Below are 21,395 nucleotides of genomic sequence, written 5' to 3' on the forward strand. Positions count from 1 at the left end.
GTGGTTGGCAACGGGGACGGTGGGACCCTGGATCACATGAGTGTTCATCTGAATGGCTGATATAATCTGGTTGATTACCTGGAATGTGCTGGGCCTTTCCACGCCCTCTAAGCACTATAACGTATTGGCCAATTTAAAGTGGAGACATATGATGATCTGGCAGGACAATTCCTGTTGCAGGGAGCCCTGATGGGCAATATTTGTGCCTATTGTAGGGTGGGTTCCACTGAGCCTTCAGAGCATGAGTGCCTCCGCTATCTGCTACTCATTATGGGGACGATAAAGGCGGCCATACTACTCTATTGAGCCCTGTTGAGGGGGCCTCAAATGGACCTGTCACAACTACACCAATGCCGGTCTTCAGACCCGGGACCTGTGCTCAGTGATTCTGCCTGAAAGAGAATCCTGGTTTTTACCCCCAAGGTGTTCTGAAATACTAGAGTTAAAAGTCTTCAGTTTTATTTCTTGCACCGGGCGTATCTCACCCCTCAACGTCTTCACACCATGTTTCCTGAGGCTTCATCAGCGGGTCCCCGCTGTCACGAGATTGAGGTAGCGTTCTTCCCATTGGTCTGGACCCGCCGGGGACTGGCTCCATACTGGGCCAACATACTGCAAGTTATTGGTCAGGCCACAGATAGACACCTTAACTGCTCTCTGCTGCTGTGTTTACTAGGTCTCTAAGCTCGAAGTGCAACCCAGAAGACAACAGACAGGTTTATGGATTTGGCGCTCACAATTGCCCGGCGGCAATGGACGATGAGCTGGAAATCCTCCATTGGGGGCCTGGGTAAATAGGGGAAAAAATTGGCTAACTTGGCAGATTGTGAAAGGGAGGTGCTTCAGCGGGAAGAGACCAGGGGAGTAGGTAGGGTCCCAATTTTGCCTTCTTGGGATGCAATAGTGGTGGCGTGCCCAAGATTGGATGCTCGGGCAGTTCTTGCCTGAGGTGGTGGACTCTGTGGTGCCCTCACTGGAAGCAGGTGTAACGCTGCAATTCCTTGCCCCTACTGTCAATATTCAAGTGGGGGAGGACCCTGCAGAGTGAATTGTATTTGCTTGTTTGCGGCAGGTCTGGGTGTTGCGTGTGGCAGAGGTCCGCTGTGGGTTGTTCTTGGCTTATGTCCTCAATTTCACACCTTGAACCGGGGCAACACCAAGAGCTGCTGTGTCAGCTTTAACTTGATGCTCCGAGTTTGTACTTTCTGTATCCTTTCTCTCATTGTGTTTCCACCCATGTTTGGCACATAAGTTGGTAACTATTACCCTGACCGCACCCACCTGCCTTTCTCTTCTTTGTTTATGTAAAATGATTACTTGTAAACTGTAGAAATAAAAAGGGGAGGACAGCTGCTGGATGCACTGCATGCATTACTTCACTAGAAGAATTATGGGTTTGGAAGTAGCTTAACCTATTGTAACCATCTTTTAATTCACCCCATTGTATGGATGTATGTATGTCAGTACAACGCGATCATTTTGATTGCGGTACTTTACTTTGTGTATTTTACAACGCAACTCGTTCCAACGACTTGCGTTGGAGGGCGCGGATTGAGGAATAATATATTTTTATATTTCAATACCAGTCCACGTAACAGTAGGGAAGGTGTTGGAATATAAAATTACAATATTCCTTAACCAACAGCGCCATCCAGCGCAAGTCGTATTAACGACTTGCGTTGTAATGGCAGCGTGGTAAAGGTTGTGCGGTGTAAACACCGCGGAGGAAACAATGTTTACCATATGGATTGTATGTCTCCATGCTCAGGTTCTGCTACTCAGTGACCATCCACCTGCACAGAAGGCTGCATCAATGGCGAATTGCGTTCTTCTTAAAATAAGACCTGTAATGCCAACGGGTTCTCTTTCTGTTCGGGCCCATCTATAGGTGGTGCATGCAAGTAGGGCACCCTCTTTATACTGTTCCCCTTTCATCATATCAGCCAACTACTCGTGGAAAACTGTGCATTCAGAGTTTGGCTTCTCTGATGGGCCAGCTCTGAACAAGTTCTGTTACTGTAAAAGGAATCATTTACAGGGAATAAAGGTGTCCTATTCAACAGGAAAACAGAAAAATTAAGACAACATAATCATGCCTGTTATATTGAAATTTTACTATAGTGCCATTTAATCTGTACATAAACATTGCTCACCGTTCACCTTCTCCACACCAGTGGGTGTTGATGCTGCAGTTGTTTCGAGTGTCTCGGCACCAGCATTATGGAGTACAAGGCACTCTGTTGGCTCTTTTCCATCTGAGATAGGGGAGCTGCTCTTGAATGTGTTACCCAAACACTCGTCACCGGCTGCAGGTCCGAGGACAGGAGCCGCCTGCCCTTCCTGAGATTTTTCATCTGCACGAGGCTTCTCTGGCCTATTGCCACCGGAGCGGCCCGAGGTGGCCAGTTTGTCAGCTCCTACTGTCGATGGAGTCCCATCACCTGCTTCATATGAGGCGGGGTTATTCTGAGTGTTCCTGGGCTCCATCCCAATTTGAAGGTCACAGGTGGCCCCTGTCTTTAGATTCTTCTGGAGTTTCAAGTTTGGGGTCTCTCCTTGTCTGTCCCATTGTTCTTCTTGCTCCGAACATGCTGCACAGAAATAAGTAGAGAAAAGACAAGTCAAAGGAATACACTTAATGACTCAGTAGCATTAGCTCCGTTTAAAACACACGAGAAGGCTAAATCACCTAAACTGGACATTGTGGGGCATATTACCAAGCAATAGCGATAATTATCGCTATGCATGGTTAGCGGCTAAAATTATATCGTCGCGCTCCGACGATTTTTACCGCTGAGACACCTTGATATTATCAAGGTTTATCTCAAAAGCGGTAAAAATCCTGCGAAAAGCATGAATATCGATGAAAAATCTGCGATATTCATGCATTATCGTGACAATGCTCTTATGTTCAAATCTTTTTATTGCGGCCCCATAAGTGGGGTAATTCTGATAGTGACATAAACACAGCGATAAGCCTACAACCCTGCCCGGGCCGGCCGCGTTGCAAGGAGTGCACATAAACATAGTAGGAGCGCGTAATAAAGCAGTTCTTCAAGCATACTGGAATGCCTACAACCCAAAAGGGCCGGCCGCGCATTTCTTGGCTGTCTGTGCCTATCTACACGTTTAGCAGTCACTGGCAATGATCTCACAGTCCCAAGGGCCAGGTACAACCTAGGAAGAAGAACTGGTGAATTCGTAGGACCAAACGGGCCCAGTGACAATGCTCTTAGCCATGTTATCCACCTTCCATTGGATAACATGGCTAAGAACTGCTCTGGCCAGGCGTTAACTTTTGGGGATATTCGGGCTTAGCGCGAATATTTCCAAAAGTACGGCTTTGTTGATAATTGGAGATAGCGATTTGAGCGACTGTTTCCAGTCGCTAACATCTTGGCAGGCCCACTTTGCATGTCATTAGCGATAAATATCGCTGACATGCAAAGTGGGCCCCAAGATGATCGCTGTCTCCTACTAGCTGTCGCTAACTGGTGTTAGCGACAGCTAGGTAATAGGGCGATAAAATTATCGCTGCTTTAGCGGGAAAAAGTCCCGCTAAGGCGGCGATAATGGCCCTTGGTAATATGCCCCTTTGTTTTCTGAAAAAGAGCAGAAATAGCAACTGTTACTGAAAATCAACCTTTCTGCAATACTGTCAACAACATAATGGAATGTACAATGGATCCTGCATGCGTTTAGTAAGCATGCCTTTAGCACGCCATCCTCAGAATGAACGCGTCATTAGTACGCATTCATTCAGCACACAAGTCGTTATAACGACTTGCCTTAGAGGGGCGCTGGACATTGGAATAACAATATCGACTGGCCTTAGAGGGGCGCTGGACTTTGGAATAACAAGTCGTTATAACGACTTACCTTAGAGGGGCGCTGGACTTTTGAATAACTAGTCGTTATAACGACTTGCCTTAGAGGGGCGCTGGACTTTTGAATAACAAGTCGTTATAACGATTTACCTTAGAGGGGCGGTGGACTTTGGAATAGGATCATTCACTATTTCAACTCCAGTCTGCGCAACAGTAGGGAAAGTGTTGGACTGTAAATCCAACACCATTCCACCAATGTGCTCCCTCTAAAGAAAGTCGTTGTGATGACTTGTGTGCAGAACAAATGCATGCTAACGACATGTTTGTTCTATTGCAGACGACGTGAAAGCACAGCATGATTCTGGCTTCGTCCTAAAGGACGTTTTCCTCAAAAAAGCAAAGAAACCACTATGGTGACATGAGTTTCCTCAAATACCACTGGTGAAAGGTAGAATTAATCTACAGGAAAAGTGCAGGGACACGGGGGATGATGCATCCTTCTGCAAGAACCCTGTATAGCATGATGGAAAGTGACTGGATAATTGCAAAGAAGAAATAAAATAAAAAAAGTTAAATATCTTAAAAGAGTGACCCAAACTTGGCTCAACTGCATAGTTTCATCTCGCTAGCACGTTTGATTTCCTTTGTATAAATGATTGTTTTGTTGATTGGGTCAGGAGATGGCCGAATCATAGCCAGCACACTGTACGCAGACCATTTTAAGAATAGGCATTGGCTACATTTGGTCTTGGCAAGCCTGCGCTTTTTAAAATGTATTTCTATTTTTTTTACAAATAGGCCTTAAACGAACAATGTATTAAAATGTATAAATAAGAAAAAAACAGGTTGCCTTTTCCTGAATGTTGTACCTTTCTAGGTGTGCCTCTTCCACTGGAGGTGGCCACCCCTGTATTCACCAGAATTGTGCACTCTTATCTAGGTTACCAAATTTACAGCATAGGTTATCAAACTTTCAATATCATGTGGGACCATGTATGACGCTTAGATTAGTTTAAAAATATATAATTCATTTATTCAAGATAAAGTTTTTGTTTAAAAAGTCATAATGTTACAAAGCTGTTGCAATTAAAAACCGTTCCACGATATATGTTCAATGTATATAGACAATATTACTTGCACATTTTAAAAAAACAATACCTCATAAATTTTTTAAAAAATTTTTCTTATATAACATAATTTTTCAAAAACATATTCATAGAAAACACAAATGTTAGGAACAAAACTGTCGACGCGGCGTTTCGGTGCCCCTGATGTTCTTGCACCTTCTTCAGGACTTGTTCCCTGATTGGTCACATCCAGGTTGTGTTCCCTGGGCCCTTTTGGTTATATGAGGCTGTTTAACATCTGCTCATATCCTCTTTCCCTTCTTTTAATATGGGACTTCTTATCACTCAATTTTGTTTGGATGTTCTGTGGAGAGTGTGGAAATTTAACCACTTCAGTACGGTTTTTATTTCCACTTGTTACTTTATGTTTCAGGAGGATGCCTCTGGGAGCTCCCTTTCTTATTGGTTGGGTTCTTCCTGCCCCTGCTCCGTCTTATAAGATCTTTTGAGTGATTCTTAGTTTACTTCACTCAGGTGGCTGATGATCTTTGGATAGATGCCTTTATCTTGGCTTGAGTTTTTGCTGAAGGGAGCTGAACTGCGTGGCGTCCTCCTGCTCTCGTGAGTTCAGCTCCCTTCAGCAAAAACTCAAGCCAAGATAAAGGCATCTATCCAAAGATCATCAGCCACCTGAGTGAAGTAAACTAAGAATCACTCAAAAGATCTTATAAGACGGAGCAGGGGCAGGAAGAACCCAACCAATAAGAAAGGGAGCTCCCAGAGGCATCCTCCTGAAACATAAAGTAACAAGTGGAAATAAAAACCGTACTGAAGTGGTTAAATTTCCACACTCTCCACAGAACATCCAAACAAAATTGAGTGATAAGAAGTCCCATATTAAAAGAAGGGAAAGAGGATATGAGCAGATGTTAAACAGCCTCATATAACCAAAAGGGCCCAGGGAACACAACCTGGATGTGACCAATCAGGGAACAAGTCCTGAAGAAGGTGCAAGAACATCAGGGGCACCGAAACGCCGCGTCGACAGTTTTGTTCCTAACATTTGTGTTTTCTATGAATATGTTTTTGAAAAATTATGTTATATAAGAAAATTTTTTTAAAAAATTTATGAGGTATTGTTTTTTTAAAATGTGCAAGTAATATTGTCTATATACATTGAACATATATCGTGGAACGGTTTTTAATTGCAACAGCTTTGTAACATTATGACTTTTTAAACAAAAACTTTATCTTGAATAAATGAATTATATATTTTTAAACTAATCTAAGCGTCATACATGGTCCCACATGATATTGAAAGTTTGATAACCTATGCTGTAAATTTGGTAACCTAGATAAGAGTGCACAATTCTGGTGAATACAGGGGTGGCCACCTCCAGTGGAAGAGGCACACCTAGAAAGGTACAACATTCAGGAAAAGGCAACCTGTTTTTTTCTTAGTGATTGACCCAGTCCTTTTCCTGACAGAAAGGGTAGCTCCCAACACATAACTTTTCTGACATTAAAATGTATAAATACCACCTTCTCCTCTAGTCTTGCATATTTTTGTAAAGAAAATAAGTCAAAAATGACCCTTTTAAAAAAATGAATTGAAAACATTTAAATTATTATTATTATTTAAAATTTTATATAGCGCTCAGTTACCCTTGGGCATCCCAGCGCTTTTCCAGACGACATCAGATGGTACAGACGGCAAGATTAACGCACTCAAGCGGGAAACAAAAAGGTTTTAAGACCTCTGCGAAAACGCAGTGTGAAAAGCAGAATGGAAGCAGAATGAACGTCGAGATTGATCTACCAACCCATGCACAGAAGTGGGCAACTTTACAGGCAAATGTGCACTTTTGCATGAGTAAAAATGCCACCTCTCACAAAAAAAAATTGCAATTTTCTCAAGTGGGCTGATCTGTTATCCCACGCTGAGTGAATGGACGCAAAATGTGAATGACACTTGTACCGACCGATGAATGCAGAGAGCATGCAGTTAAGTATGTGTCTAAGCCAGACCTAGAAAGGGGAGTGAGATGGGGATTGATCACGCATTCACCTACTAGCTCTGAATCCTTTACAGCTTTCACTGGTGACACTGAGGAGGAATAAGGTATGCTTCTTTCCTGGAGACAACAATATGTTTCATGGACTAAGTTTCATGGACTAATAAAGAGGTAGTATACAAGCACTGGCGTTACCAATAGGTTTCGCATTTGGAAAGTTGGAGCTATTGGTTTTTGTAAATGACATTTTATATTTATATATCGTTATTGGCATTGTCAATAACAATATATAAATATAAAATGTCATTTACAAAACCAATAGCTCCAACTTTCCAAATGCGAAACCTATTGGCAACGCCAGTGCTTGTTTAGGAGAGTTGAGCTTTTAAGAGACAAACTGTTATGTGAATCTGATGTCTCTATTTTATGTACTTTACGTTGTTAATGGGTAGATTACATTAATACAATATTTTCTCTATAGGGTCTTTAATGTGACGTTTTCATTTCTCTGAGTTGATTATATTTTTTCTATCTTTTAGGAACAATATTTAAGAAAGCTTGATTGGAATTTCCTTTCAAAAGCAAATCAATATTATTTTGATCCGTTGTCACAGGGCCCCTAAAAGGATTGGGGCCCATAGGCCGTGCCTACTTTGCATATTTGCTAGTCCTGCACTGTCGGCAAGCCCTGACTCAGCAGACCGTCCATTGGTGGTGACGTGTCACTGACGGTTGCTGTGGCCGACTCAGGGCAGCGTCCCAAAGAACACCCGACTCAAGGAGCTACAGATTCAAGAGATTTTTTGAAAAATGCAGTAACTTGTCGAGAAATAACTTCCTGGGGTTTTAACCTTTCTTTTATAAATTGTAGCTTGTCTGTACCACGGCACTACGGTTTTCCTGGATGACAGGCGACCTGCACTGTTTGTCGAGGGCTCCTATTGAATTAACGGCCCTGGAGCGAGGCCCTGTGGCCACAGACAGTCTGCGATGCAGTGCTCGGTGTACGCCATTTCTCTAAGATGCCCGCAACGTAGGAGAAGTAGACCTACTTCCATACATTATTCGCGGATCTATAATGTAGAGCGGAACCATGCTATGTCTAAGATCACTGACCACAGACATTATTACCGAAGAATAATTGTAAACGCGGTATTGACCTCGAAAGGATAAGCAGCTGAGTTGTCCCCTCCAGGCAGAGAGGTTGCCTAAACGGATTGTGAGAACGGGTGGCGGGAAATGGGGTCTGTGCCTGGCAGAGATGTACCGCACCAGGCGCTATACCCGTCCTTGGGCTTGTAAACGATGAACAGCTGGCAGAAAGGCAGCAATGAAGGTCGAGAGGGCACAAGAGAGCTATGTCCACGAAGCCAACTGGTTATCCAATCACAATGCAAAGATCTGCATAAAATACTCATATCCTGCAGTAACAAAATTGTGGTCACTAACACAGCAGACATAATAAGTTTCATGTGCAGGAATACAAAGTACAAAACGCTGACATTGGTGTATGCTGCACACTTGATGACACGCCGAGGTCGCGCTCTTTGCACCAGTTAGGGGCAGGGGTGCAGTCACATACAGCGCCTCGAAAGGAGAGGGAGTGGCGACATGCTGCGCATAAAGCGCCTCGAAAGGAGAGGGAGTGTGCGACATGCTGTGCATAAAGCGCCTCGAAAGGAAGGGGGCACAAGAAAGAGACCTGCTGACACATGCAGCGCCTCAGAAGGAAGGCGAGAGCAGGAGAGAGAGGGGTGAAAGGAAGGAGAGAGGAAGAGGAAGAGAGGTGCAGTCACATACAGCGCCTCGAAAGGAGAAGGAGTAGCGACATGCTGCGCATAAAGCGCCTCAAAAGGAAGGGGGCACAAGAAAGTGACCTGCTGACACATGCAGCGCCTCAGAAGGAAGGCGAGAGCAGGAGAGAGAGGGGTTGTAAGAAAGCCGGTGACCACAGACAGAAAGTGGTGTAAGAGAGCTGTACGGGTCAGCACGGACTGTAGGGGTTGTTTGAATTCTCCACTGGTTAGCACAAGCTGCACAAACTGCGGGCCTACCACCAAGGCTGATGAACGCCGGCTAAAAGGGTGAAGCACAGTAAACTCTGTGTGCATCACGTACTGTAGTGTTTGTAAGAGTGTTGATATGCTGGCAAATGGCCGTAGGGAAGCCGGATGGGGGCGAGAAAGCCTGGTGGGGGGCGGGAATGCGAGCGAGGGGAGGAGAAGTGTGGCAGGCGGATTAGGGAGATGCGCGGAGGGAAGCCGGATGGGGGCAGGAGAGCCTGGTGGGGGGGCGGGAATGCGAGCGAGGGGAGGAGAAGTGTGGCAGGCGGATTAGGGAGATGCGCCTGCTTGTGTGGTCACGTGACCCGCTTTTGTGGTCACGTGACTCACATGCACTGTGAAAAAACCGCAGTGGTTTGACGAGTCGAATGGAGCACTTGAATTTTCGCCTATTACATTCGCAAGCGAATGATAATAGGCGAAACCTAAAAACGAAGTGTACATTGGAAAAGCTATTTGGAAGATGTCCTCTTGGATTCAAAGGGCTACACAGTAAAAAAGTCAGGGCATAGTTATCCTGAAGAGCGGTTAGGGCCCTTCGTATGCATTCAAGGTCTCATCTTATCTGGAAACTAACAATATCCTACATCAGGTACAGACCGGTTTCTGTTCAGGCAGCAGTACTGAAACATCCCTGCTAGTAGGTTCCCACCAAACAGAAAAACCTCAACTCCCTTAAACATGTCAAGCAGCCTTAAACTTAACTGGGAGAAAATTGAGTGTTGGACATAGGAATCAACCCCTCTAGATGGATGGAACTGAATGGCCTGAATTCTTTGTAAACGTCCAATTCCAAAAACAGAAGTCAAAATTCTTGGTTTCTGGCTTGATGATAAAATTACAATGACAACTCCAGCCAAAAAAAACTAGCGGCAACCTGTTCGGCACGCTAAGAACCTTGAGGAAACTGCTCAGATGGTTGGTTATCTGAATCGTTGCGTAAGATAGTAGTACAAGGTTTGGTCATTTCCAGACTAGACTACAGGAATTCTTTGTACTTGGGCAGCCCAAAGTCCATTATAAAAAGACTTCAAGTCATTCAAAATGCCACAGCACACATCCTACTGAAAACGCCCAAATGTCTCTCTGCCACCACTGCCCTGCAATCCTTCATTGGTTTCCAGTGCTTAAAAGGGTACACTTTCAGGTACTGTACATGCCCATAAAGCAATGCAAAAAAGGGGTCCTAAATTGATAAAAATTTGACTGAACACAAGAATGCTGCGATCTAACCAGTAGCGGCTCCTGAAGGGAGTGCTGCCGGGCTCTGACGCAGGGCGGGGTAGGGGCCGGGTGGGGAGTAGTAAACTCCGGATTATGGCCTAACGGAGGTAAGTATACAAATAAATAAATAAAACTAATTTCTTTTGCGTGCGCTGCATCGCATTTGGTGATGCAGCGTGGCAATAACATTTGTTTTATTTATTTATTTATTTATTTGTATACTTACCTCCGTTAGGCCATATTCTGGAGTTTACTACCCCCCCCCACCCTACCCCTCCCCCGCCCTGCATCACCGCCCGGCAGCACTCCCTCCAGGAGCCACTACTGGATCTAAGACTCAGCCACTGAAGGTATTACCCAGGATAATGAGGACCAGGAGTGAAGAAAGATCCTTCGATTTCCTGGTACCAAAAACTCTGGAACAGACTCCCTCAGAACCTAAGGTAAACCAAATCAGAACTAGCATTTAGGAAACTTTTAAAAACATTCCTTTTCTAACTCACAACCAATCTGCATGATACCTGGTTGTTATAGGGCTGGGAGGCCCTTCTTGGTAGCTATGAGCTTATGAAATCCATGAGAATAGAATAGAAGAGAATAGAATTAACCAGGATGAGATCACATGGATTGGACAAATAGTCTGCCAAGATGGTGCAGTTAACCACAGAGCTGTTGTATATGCATAATGAAAGCTGTTAGCAAACTGAAGATATGTTGCCACTGAGTGTGCCACTGGTGAAGTCTGTGAATTGAGAACCAGGCAAGGCCATAGAAAGCCAAACACAACAGTGCATGCTTTGAAGCCCAAGTCCTGCAAAGAGAGGTTGAAGATTTTACACATGTGTGAACTGGAGGAAATTGGTGGGGCTCCGGCATATGAGAGAAACATTTTAAATCCTACAGAGGCAACAAAAAGACAGATGGAGGGATAGTTTTCAAGGAAGAACACTTCAGGTCTACAGATGAGACTGTAGAGAGGATGGGCTCAGAAATAACTTTGGGGTCTCTTTTTTCACACAAAGACATTTAAATTTCTTGCAGTACAGTGGGCGATTCATAAGCAGGAAATAATTTCTAAAAGGCTATGATAAAGGGTTGATATTGGGGAAAAATAGTGGCGGCCTTTGATCAGGTGTTCGCACTTACCATACCAGATGTAAATAATTATCTTTCCATAACCAACATTTGCAACTATATAATTTATGGATGCATTATTGATTCTAAGCTTCAGACTTAGGTATGTACAGTGCCCATTGCTAAGTCCCTCCTTACTTCTCACTGGATTAAAAAGGCTGCGTCCTACAAGTGCTAGAAAAGATACCTCAAGGTTTGTTCTCTAAGTTTTAGTAGACAAGCTCCTTAGTTTAAATCATCGCAGAGGCATGGCGACAGTCGTAAGAAAGATAGAGGTATTATTTAATTAAAATGTATGACTAGTGATTGTGATGTAGGCTGCTGTAGGGTGGAGTAAATTTCTTATACATTGGAGGAAGTAGAAAGATTCTGATTGACACTGTGGTACAAAGAAAAATTATGATGTTCAGGTAGGTACCGGCAGTGGAATTCTGATGATAACAAGCATCGCAGTTAAGCAGGAAGAATATTCAGGCTGGTGTTTCTAGTGACGCTGCACAGCCCTGCCTCAGAAGTACAGCATTTCAACTGTAGATTACGTAAAAAAAAGGTTAACACTCACCTGTACCTATCAAAACACTGCTTGCGCATTCTCGTGAATCTGGATCCTCCCAAATTGTCCATCCCTGTCTTGAAGAAGCAGCTATCACGACCAGATTCATGACAATACCACCTACTCCAACTCCCATGGAGAGGTGAGGTCTGTGCGGTGGATGTGTATTGACAAAGCGCCCCAGGGCATTAAGGGTGACTGAGAAGCACAGAGACGACAAAAGCACAGTTGAGGTCAGGGTCCAGAGATGAGGCAGTCGATTCCAGCTGAAGGTGAGCCAGGCAGGGCAAGGCCTACCAACCGCTATCCTGAGGACAACTGGCATTGCCAACGAGAGGCAAACAGAAAGAGTATGGAAGGAGTCAACAAGGGTAGTCAGGGAATCACACATACGGCTTAAGATGACTTCTATCACCAGAAAACAAAGGGTTAACGTCAGTAGAGCCCATTGTTTGCTCCCGATTTCATAGAGAGGCATTCTGCAAAAAAGGGAAGGACAAATAGTCATACTACGATATTATTAAGCCAATGTTATAGAATGACATAGATTTGACAGTTTTTTTCATAAAATGTAGGATACTTTTATCTTCATGTTCTTTTCGGTACTACTAGTTTTATTATGTCTGTCATTAATAAGCAAAAGGATATGGTACAACTGCTTCATAAACTATTACAAATCATGGATACTATTTTGCAGGCATGCAGCCACTTCCTGTCCTTAGATCAGTTGATCATGTTTTAATTTCAGCTAATTTTCCATCTTTTTTGACATGCCTGGCCAGTGATGAGCACAGTGATGGAGCAAGGTTGCACACATAAAGTGACATGCTTGTATTTAGCCCTCTCGAAAATAATATTAATGGACTAACTAACACGTTTCGTTATATTAATATTACATTACACAACATATTTAGTATCTAGGGGAAGCTTGACAATGTGCTTTTACTAACCATAATCTGCTTGCATTAAAATGGCTGCTGCTATTCGGGATTTTCTACTGTGCATGCGTCTGTCATACTCACGTGCATGACGTGTTATTTCGCTTGGTGGGAAAACTTTTGCTTCTGCGCACTAGAACTAAGATGGCTGTTTTGTGTCCTAACGTGTAAGAAGCTTGCATCGCTGCTTTTGCTAAGCTGTTTGTTCTGCTTAATCTTTCATGCAATAGTTAAAATAAACAATGGGAATAGAATAGAGATAAGTGGTATACAGTGCATTCATTTATTCTGTGTCTCTAAAACTGTTTCTCTTCCATTTTTGCATGTATTGCATTTGGGCCTGAACTGTACTTCTGAACTCCATCTTTGAGGAACTGCGCCTGCGCAAAGAAACTCAAGCCACTGAAGCCAATGGCATTGAACCAGTGCCAGAATCTGACATGGACTGAGAAACTAAGAGAAAAGTGACCTCCTCACCCTGACAGAGGAAGCTGAATTGATTAATTTGTTAAAACATTGTATGTTATTGTTACATTCACTGCCGGGTGGAATAAAAGTACATGGGAAGATAAAGCCATGGGAGGGAACATGTTAATACATGATTGACAAGTTACCTCATATTAATATGGTGTGATGACTTCTTCTCTTCTTCTGACCAATAAAATTGTGGGATTCACACATTTGCAACATTGGGGGGTGGTACACTGACCTGAAAAATAGTATAACTAGGGTAGGTTTAGTTAGTTAGATTGTCCACCTTGTCTGAATAGCTGACCTGTCACTGACCCAATGCACTCAATAGGTGATCGAGAGCAAAGGTGCTGGCTGAGCTCTCTGTCAGAAGATTCGATAACCCAACCGGGGTTCTGGGAAGGAGATCAATGAACCAATTGGGGTTTGGTTGTTACCTGCAGAGATGGGTGTGACGTTGACGTTGCACTTTAGCTGTGGGTGCCGGTCCTAGCCGGTGGTGGTCCTGTCCTGATTCAATTTGGTCCGTAACCAGTCCTGATTCTGATCTGTACCTGTTCTTCCTCGCTGGCACCTGCACTTTGGGATTCTTATCCTTTGTCTCAGCCCGTGGCCAGGGTTGGTCTTCACACCATTCTAGGTAACTATAAAGTGTGGTTTTGTCATTGTACTGTTCCCCTTCTCTACCCACCCTTTGTCTAATGCTTAACGATATTTCTTTCCAAAGTATTGCATATGTTGTTTCAAACTTCATTATTCAAAATAGAACAAGAAATTATTGATTTCATGGTTTCAAACATTTAAAGTTTTACTTAGATAAAAGAACTTAAACCTTTCCTGAGTTTTTGGTTATTTATAAAATGCTGAATGTTATTTTACTACCTATTTTGTTGCTAACTCCCTTGATCCTCTAAGACTTTTGGTATCGGTGACTTGGATTGGTAAGTCAAATGGTAAAGATTCCGAATGGTAACATTTTAAAATTGATTGAGTGTAAGTTTACCTGTTTAAATATATGCTTAGCTTTATGGACCCAGGTGAGTATGTTGAGCAGGTGAGCTTGCTCTCTATCAATATGTATGTGTTATTTATAGAAGACAATATCAGTTTAGGAATAAAGGCGTCAACCTAAAGATGAAGGTTTATCTTAGTTATTGAATGAGATCTGATACATTTTCAGCCAATTTCACAAGATCTCACAATAAAGCTAGCTGAAAGAAGAAAGATGTAGATAACCAGACTTCTTAGTCAAACAGATCAGCGGAAGAAGAAGAAGCATCCTAATAGTATTGCCATCCGCGGCCGGTAGTGGGAGTACCGGACGCGAAATTTGTTGCGCTCACAGCATCGCATTTGGTGATGCAGTGCACCCACCGAAATTTATTTTATTTATTTGTATGCTTACTTACCAGTTAAACTCTGTAATCCATACATTACTACCCCCCACCCTGCCCCACCCCCTCCCCACTTCACCGCCCGGCCGGTACTCGCACTACCGGCCGCCGCTGAGTATTGCCTGTAAGTAGCCCTGATAAGCATAGCGAAAACCATCAACACTGCCTTAGGTCTGGTAAGTTCAGAATTGTAAGGTTTTCAGAAATATCTAATACTTTGTAGTATTCACCTAGCGCTCATTGATCTTGCTCTGGATATGACAGTGTCTCTCCTACTGAAGTGAAAAAAAAGTCGAGGACCAAGAGCAGATGCTAATCCAACCCGAACGTTAAGGCCTGTGTGACATCCAGGGCTGGATGTATTATTTATTGCATTGCCCTAGCGTCACATATTGTGTTGCAAAGGCAATAAAATACGTACTCAGATTTACCAAGCAACGCAAGGCCACCTTGCGTGGTCCTGTGTTGCTTGGTAAATCTGGAGTAAACAAGGCAGCGCAAGCCACTGCCTTACATTACTCTGCCCCGGGATGGTGTTCCATGGGTTGAGCGTGGGTTTTCCCTCGTATCCACCCATTGATTTTTAGCGCATTCCCAGATTTACCGCGGCTGGTAAACCTGGGAATGTATCAAATAGCTTTGCCTTCCCAGGGGAGGACCACCGAGGAGAAATTGTATTATTTCTCCTTGTTGTTTCCCACACCACACTTAGAAAGAGGAAACAGCCTCTAAGGATTGGTTGTTTGCGAGAAAGATGTCCCTTCCTGCACAAAAACAATCTGCCTGCAACGCAGGCACCCATGCACCATGGCACAAGGATGCCTGCATTGATGCAGATTGTGCACAATCGCAAGCATAGAGCAGAAATGTGCCATATATTGGTAATATTACTCATTCCTCCCTCTCCCTTTCACGCAGTGCAGCACAGCTAGTTGTCTTTCTGCAGTGTGTTGCATGAAATAATGATAAATCTGGCATCGGTTTGGAATGGGTCTGAGGGATAATGAAGTTAGTTGATGAATTCTAGAATGCACTGATTTTGAAATATTAGGCCCTTGGGAATAAATGAAAAGTGCCTGAAGGCCACGAAGACAGTATTGATTCTAAAAACAAGAATGTGTGAAGCTCTTTAGGTAGCTTTGCTGACAAAACAGCAATAAAGAAGGCAGTCTTGCAGGATCTAAAGTAAAGTGAGGTTATAAGAAGCAACCTGCTTCATGGGCTGGACATGAGCTAAGATACTCCAGATTGAGGTTCAACTTGCAAGAAGAACTTCTCATGTGCGGACATATGATTAAGAACATTTATGTTCTCAGTAGAGAGGAGCAAATTTATTTTGAGAATTTTATTTTGAGAATTTATAAAGCGCAACCGTCACCATTACAGGCATCCTGGCGCTGACAGAGACCAACGAGGGGTAAAGAACAGACAGAGTAGGAAGGCTAGCAAGGAAAGAGCCAGGTTTTCACCTTTTTTCTGAACTGCAAGAGTTCCTTTGTGGACCTAAGCTCGATGGGGAGCGAGTTCCAGAGTCTGGCGGCAGCCACCTCAAAGGATCTACCTCCAGCTCTGACCTTCTTAAATCTAGGAACCACTACCAGTCTAGCATCAGATGAACGAAGTTTTCTGGTCGGGGTATACCAAACAAACTTGGATTGTAGAGGAGCTGGACCGCAGCCATGAAGGGCTTTAAAAACTGTACAGAGGGCTTTAAATTGGATTCTTTGTCTAAGAGGGAGCCAATGTAGCTTTGCCAAGGCCAATGGTCCATGAGATCTTCTAGGCCACCCCAAGGCCAGTTTCGCGGCCGCGGATTGAACCCTTTGAAGCCTGTCCAGTAGATATTCAGGGGCCCCAAGCAGGAGGGCATTGCAATAGTCCAACCTGCTCAGGATAGTACATCTGACCACTTGGGCACGTGCGTAAGTGGGTAAGAGGGGCAGAACCTTCCTAAGTGAGCGAAGGATAGCGAGGCAAGAAGCCGACGTTTTCTGCACATGGGTGTCCATGCTGAGTCCTTGGTTTAGCATGACCCCAAGGTTGCGGACAGATTCTGCAGGCTGTACGTTAGAGCCTATTTCTGGGGGCCAGAAGTTGTTAGGAAATGGGCGGGGGATCCTCGTTCCAGCGCTATAAAGCACTTCGGTTTTCCCGACATTAAACTGAAGTGAGTTAGTCTTTAACCAACTTGACGTATTCCGTAGACAGTTATGAAAGACCTCCATGGAGACGGAGTCCTCTCCTTCCAATGAAAGGATCAACTGCGTGTCATCGGCATAATTAACAGTTCTAATGCCGAATCCTTTAATAAGCCTAATTAGCGGCCTAAGGTACACATTAAAAAGAATTGGGCTAATAGCAGAGCCCTGGGGGACTCCGTGCAGCACTGGAGAAAGGCATGATTGGTAAGGTGGCATAGAAACAGCCTGCTGCCTATCAGTCAAAAAAGAGTGGAACCATTGCAGTGCAGAGTCTCTCACTCCTACCTCCGCCAACCGCCTTAGTAGGATCTTATGGTTTACTGTGTCAAAGGAGGCAGACATGTCGAGCAAAGAAACAATTACAGATTCAAATCCACGACCCATACTCTGGGGTGCTATATGTAATGTCGGGCGCTAGGCCCGCATGCTGGAAAGTAATGGTGACACCGGCACAGTGAGGTACTGGGTGCAACTGGCCATGAGCACGTGCGCTCGGCCACTTTTATTATAACCGCGTCACCTGACCAGCGACGTCAGTGGTGGGTGGGTGTACAGTGTAGTACATACACTGAGAAACACTAGTGTGCTGACTGCACGTCACTACACTATAGAGGCCCTCTCACTTACAGGTAGAACCCCTCATCCCTCCACTGGAGAACATCTGCCAGACTCAAGATGATGGAATTGCATTAGTTTCAATATTTTTAGAGGTCTTGACCACTTTCCGTACGATTGACAACACCATTCTATTCTGTAGACAGAGATCAGGCTGCAGGACCTGGCATTGGTCTGATTTCAATTTCAATCTTGTTTGTCCAAAGTTCTCAAACATTATGTCTTGCACTCTAATTCTCAGAGAAGACTACCATCTACTGTGAATAGCCCAGTGCCCTTCTTTGTCTTCACTCGTTTTTAATATGTACAATCACTCACTTTAACAGTTTATAAGGTCATTTGGGATTAGGCACTATCACAGTTCTTCCCAAACTTTTTAGAACGATGAGCCAATTTGTAAAACAACAAATTTCGCCACCCACCTAGCTTTAATGGACATGAGGTGGACACGATTTTAATGAAACTAATACATTGTGTTGTAGCACACAGACAGCACATTTCCCATTGAAATGGCCACTAAATTTGCACAGACATGCCGTTTTACTGAGAAAACTATTCCGTACATAATTCATAACGTGTGAACATCAGGTTTCGGTTAATATTTATCATTTGGGCATCACTAAGTAAAGTGTCTTCATTTGTTTTGATCCTAATAATATCTTTATTTACATTACATTTCAGTAATACAAAAAAAATGTGCTTCATGTTTGCTTTTCTAACTGCTGAATGTGTACAGTTCATTTACAAGTATTTACATGTTGTTGTGTTACACAAAAAATGATATCCTACACCCTTTCCTTTCATACTTCCTTTACCCCAGCAAGGGTGTCACATAATTCACTTTGCATTTCTTTCTCTGACTGTAAAGTGAGAAAAGCTTGTAAACACCAATCCCCATGTTCCCAAAAGGGCAGCAATTTGTCAAAAGACACTGACATTCGAACTCCGGCTGTGAACTTTTGCGTGCCACCAAAAATTGCTTCCCGACCCGCCATGGGAGTCATAACCCACAGTTTGTGAAACACTGCCCTATAATACGAGGACAACACATAAATCATCAGTAGACTAAACCATTGAGCTCGTAATTCTGCAGTCAGACTGAAGGCTTTTCTCATCGCAATCTGTCAGTGAATGAATTTCAACTTGTTAAAATGGAGCGCAGGTAGAACTGAGCTTTGTATTACGGGAAAATGTAAATCCATATGAAATGAAACACACAAAAGGTGATGGAAGGAATGCTTGCACTTTGTCTAAGCACTGCAGTCGCTCTGGGTAGCACCTCAACCCATTGTTCTTTTGCTTACCATGCCACCTCAGTTTGGACCCAGAAATCTGCAAACCAGCCATGACCCTGCTACTTATGGGAACAGTCCAGCCTGAACTGCCATGCCAGGTCCTCCCTAAACCGGAACCCGAGCAACCCAGGATCGGTTTCGCCCTAGTTATGGGCTCATCAACTGGATACAGCTTGGTTCTAGTGACAATGGGATCCTCATCTGGGAATACCCAAGCCACTTAGCCAGTACATGAAACACACAAAAGATGATAGGAGGAATGCTTGCAATTTGTCTAACGAATGGCAATAGCTCAGGGTAGCATTCCATCCCACTGTTCTTTTGCTTTGCTCATCATGCCACCTCAGCTTGGACATAGCAATATGAAAATCAGTCAAAAAGAGTACCCTGACACGTTTGAGGAGGACCAGGAGAACTAGTCAGGGCAAGTGTACTAAGGCGATTAATCTAGGAACCAGATTGGGAGGATTACGTAGGCCAAAAGAATCAGAGAAAGCAGGAACAGGGCTCGCAGAGCAGTGGGGTCACAACCAAGGGGACCAGGACCTGAAGTACCAAGTGAAGCTGGAGGACCAGGAACAGGGGAATACACACCAGGATGGTGAGGATCAGGGGACCAGGTCAAATAGGGCCACAAGGACCAATGGAACCAGCCTATGACCAAACTGAACATGCACAGTCCAAGAAAACATAATAAGGAGTTCCTGGGACAACAGACACAGTACCAAGTGGACCACAAAGACAGGGACCAGGGCAATCAGAATCAGGATGATCCAAACCACAAAGACTAGGGGTGCCAGCTCTGTGAGAACCAGGACAAGAGGGAATGGATGTAGAAGGACCCAACAGATCTGCAGAATCAGGGTGAGGATCAGTAGTACCAGGATCAGGAGGCCCAGGAAGGGTTAATATAAGGAAGGACCAGGAAGACGAGGGCCAGGAAAGACTAGAACCAGAAACACCAGATTAGGGAACCCAGTATTAGTATGACCAGAGGTTGAAGGAGGCTCCAGGTAGATCATCTCAGAAGGCATACAGAGGGATTCTGAGTAATAAAGGACTCTGATTGCCACCTGTGATAGCACTGGAAACCAAGACCAGCAGTGATAGCTTCAGCACCAGCTTCAAATGTGGAAGAAGTGTTTGGCAAAAAAGCCATGATTGTCAAGACCAATAGAATTGTCTGTGAGACCCCCAGACCTTTGAGTTAACATTCCATGTGAACATATGTATGGTCAATATGTATTATTACGTGTGAAGTAGTAAGACTGTGTGTGGTGAAAGATAAGTTTATGGACCAATGGAATGCATTTTGCATGACGTGATGGAGAGTGGATAGAGTTTACCTAAACAGTGGAAGTATATTGACTGCATTCCTGTGGCTGGAGGGTGGAGACCCAGACATTAAAGTGAGGGAGGATGGATAAAAGGCTACTCAGAGAAATTCTGTGAGGTCCTTGTTATCAAAGGACTGCTAATTAGTTCTTCCTGAGTGATGGCGTATGGTAGATTTTAGTGGTGAGGGAGGGGTAAGTCAAAGGTCTGCTGATTTAGTTCTTCCTGATTGACAACATATGGTACACATTAGGAGTGAGGGGTAGGTTAGTAGTTTCTCTTGTTAAACGTGACAAAGACAGCCAGGTGGTGAGATCTCACGCTTCATGGTGCCCTTGCTTTGGATACTCCTGCTTGGGGCCAGCACTAGTGTTGCTTCTGGAAGAGCCATTACTTAGCACAAATGCTGTGTCTGAGGTACATCCAGAAAATTAAAATTAAAATAGAATCAGCCCAAAGCATTTCTGAAATCTCAACAGTGGATTTACATCCCCAGTCTGGAAAATTGCTATAAAATTGGAAGTGTGAAACAATCAATGTGTAGGTCACAGGAATGGAGGTAACATCATGTCTATGTTCATTCTGTGTCTTATTTCTTCCAATAGTTGTAATAAAAACAATGAATAAAATATCTTGGAGTTTATTTTCTTCTGTGTCTTTGATGCCTATGTGTCTTTTTCTGATTTACCGGAAATTCATATCACCATGGCATTCAGTATAAGTAATTAAAGTCGTATTCCTTTGCTTATGGCTCCTAGACTGAATACTTCCTTTAGCAGCCTGATGGAGTAGGGTTCATTGGAGGATGGACTTTACACTGTTCACTCTATTAAGGAACCTGGCTGTAAGGGACAGGAAAAACAAGCATTTACAATGCAATAGGTCTCGCATTATTAAACTTTGAGCTATTGCATTGTTAAAGAATGCAACACCAATAGTTCAAACTTTAATAATGCAAGACCTATTGCATTGTAAATGCTTGTTTTCTATTGGACACTGCTGTGTTCCTCACTTTGAACGGCGCAGGAACAGCATTAAAATACAAGTACAACATTAGAAAACTCAGGAATAAACAAAGCACGTTGTGTTGAAAATAAATGTGATTGCGTCGTGACTGAGGAAAGAGCCACCTCCAGATACAACAAACGTGCACAAGTACCTACTATGCATGCAGCACTTTGTACTTGTATTTATATAGTGCTTACTACCTATGACGAGGCATTGAAGCGTGAGTAGCATGCTTTATATATAGCTTTAATCAAA

At 43.6% G+C, this 21,395-nt stretch overlaps 1 protein-coding gene across 1 annotated transcript in view; it reads right to left on the reverse strand.

Moving 5' to 3' along the window:
- The window catches only part of LOC147659087 (proton-coupled zinc antiporter SLC30A1-like), a 93,549-nt gene that overhangs the window by 37,631 nt on the left and 34,523 nt on the right, over positions 1–21,395 (reverse strand). Inside the window, exons 2-3 of the mRNA XM_086951980.1 lie at positions 11,893–12,362; positions 2,154–2,591 (exon numbers count right to left, since the gene is read on the reverse strand). Of these exons, the coding sequence (XP_086808106.1) occupies positions 2,154–2,591; positions 11,893–12,361 (907 nt within the window). The 5' untranslated portion in view covers position 12,362. The remainder of the gene's footprint in view (positions 1–2,153; positions 2,592–11,892; positions 12,363–21,395) is intronic.

Source organism: Lissotriton vulgaris, unplaced genomic scaffold (assembly GCF_964263255.1).
Source record: "Lissotriton vulgaris unplaced genomic scaffold, aLisVul1.2 SCAFFOLD_1834, whole genome shotgun sequence".
NCBI classification, from domain to species: Eukaryota; Metazoa; Chordata; class Amphibia; order Caudata; family Salamandridae; genus Lissotriton; species Lissotriton vulgaris.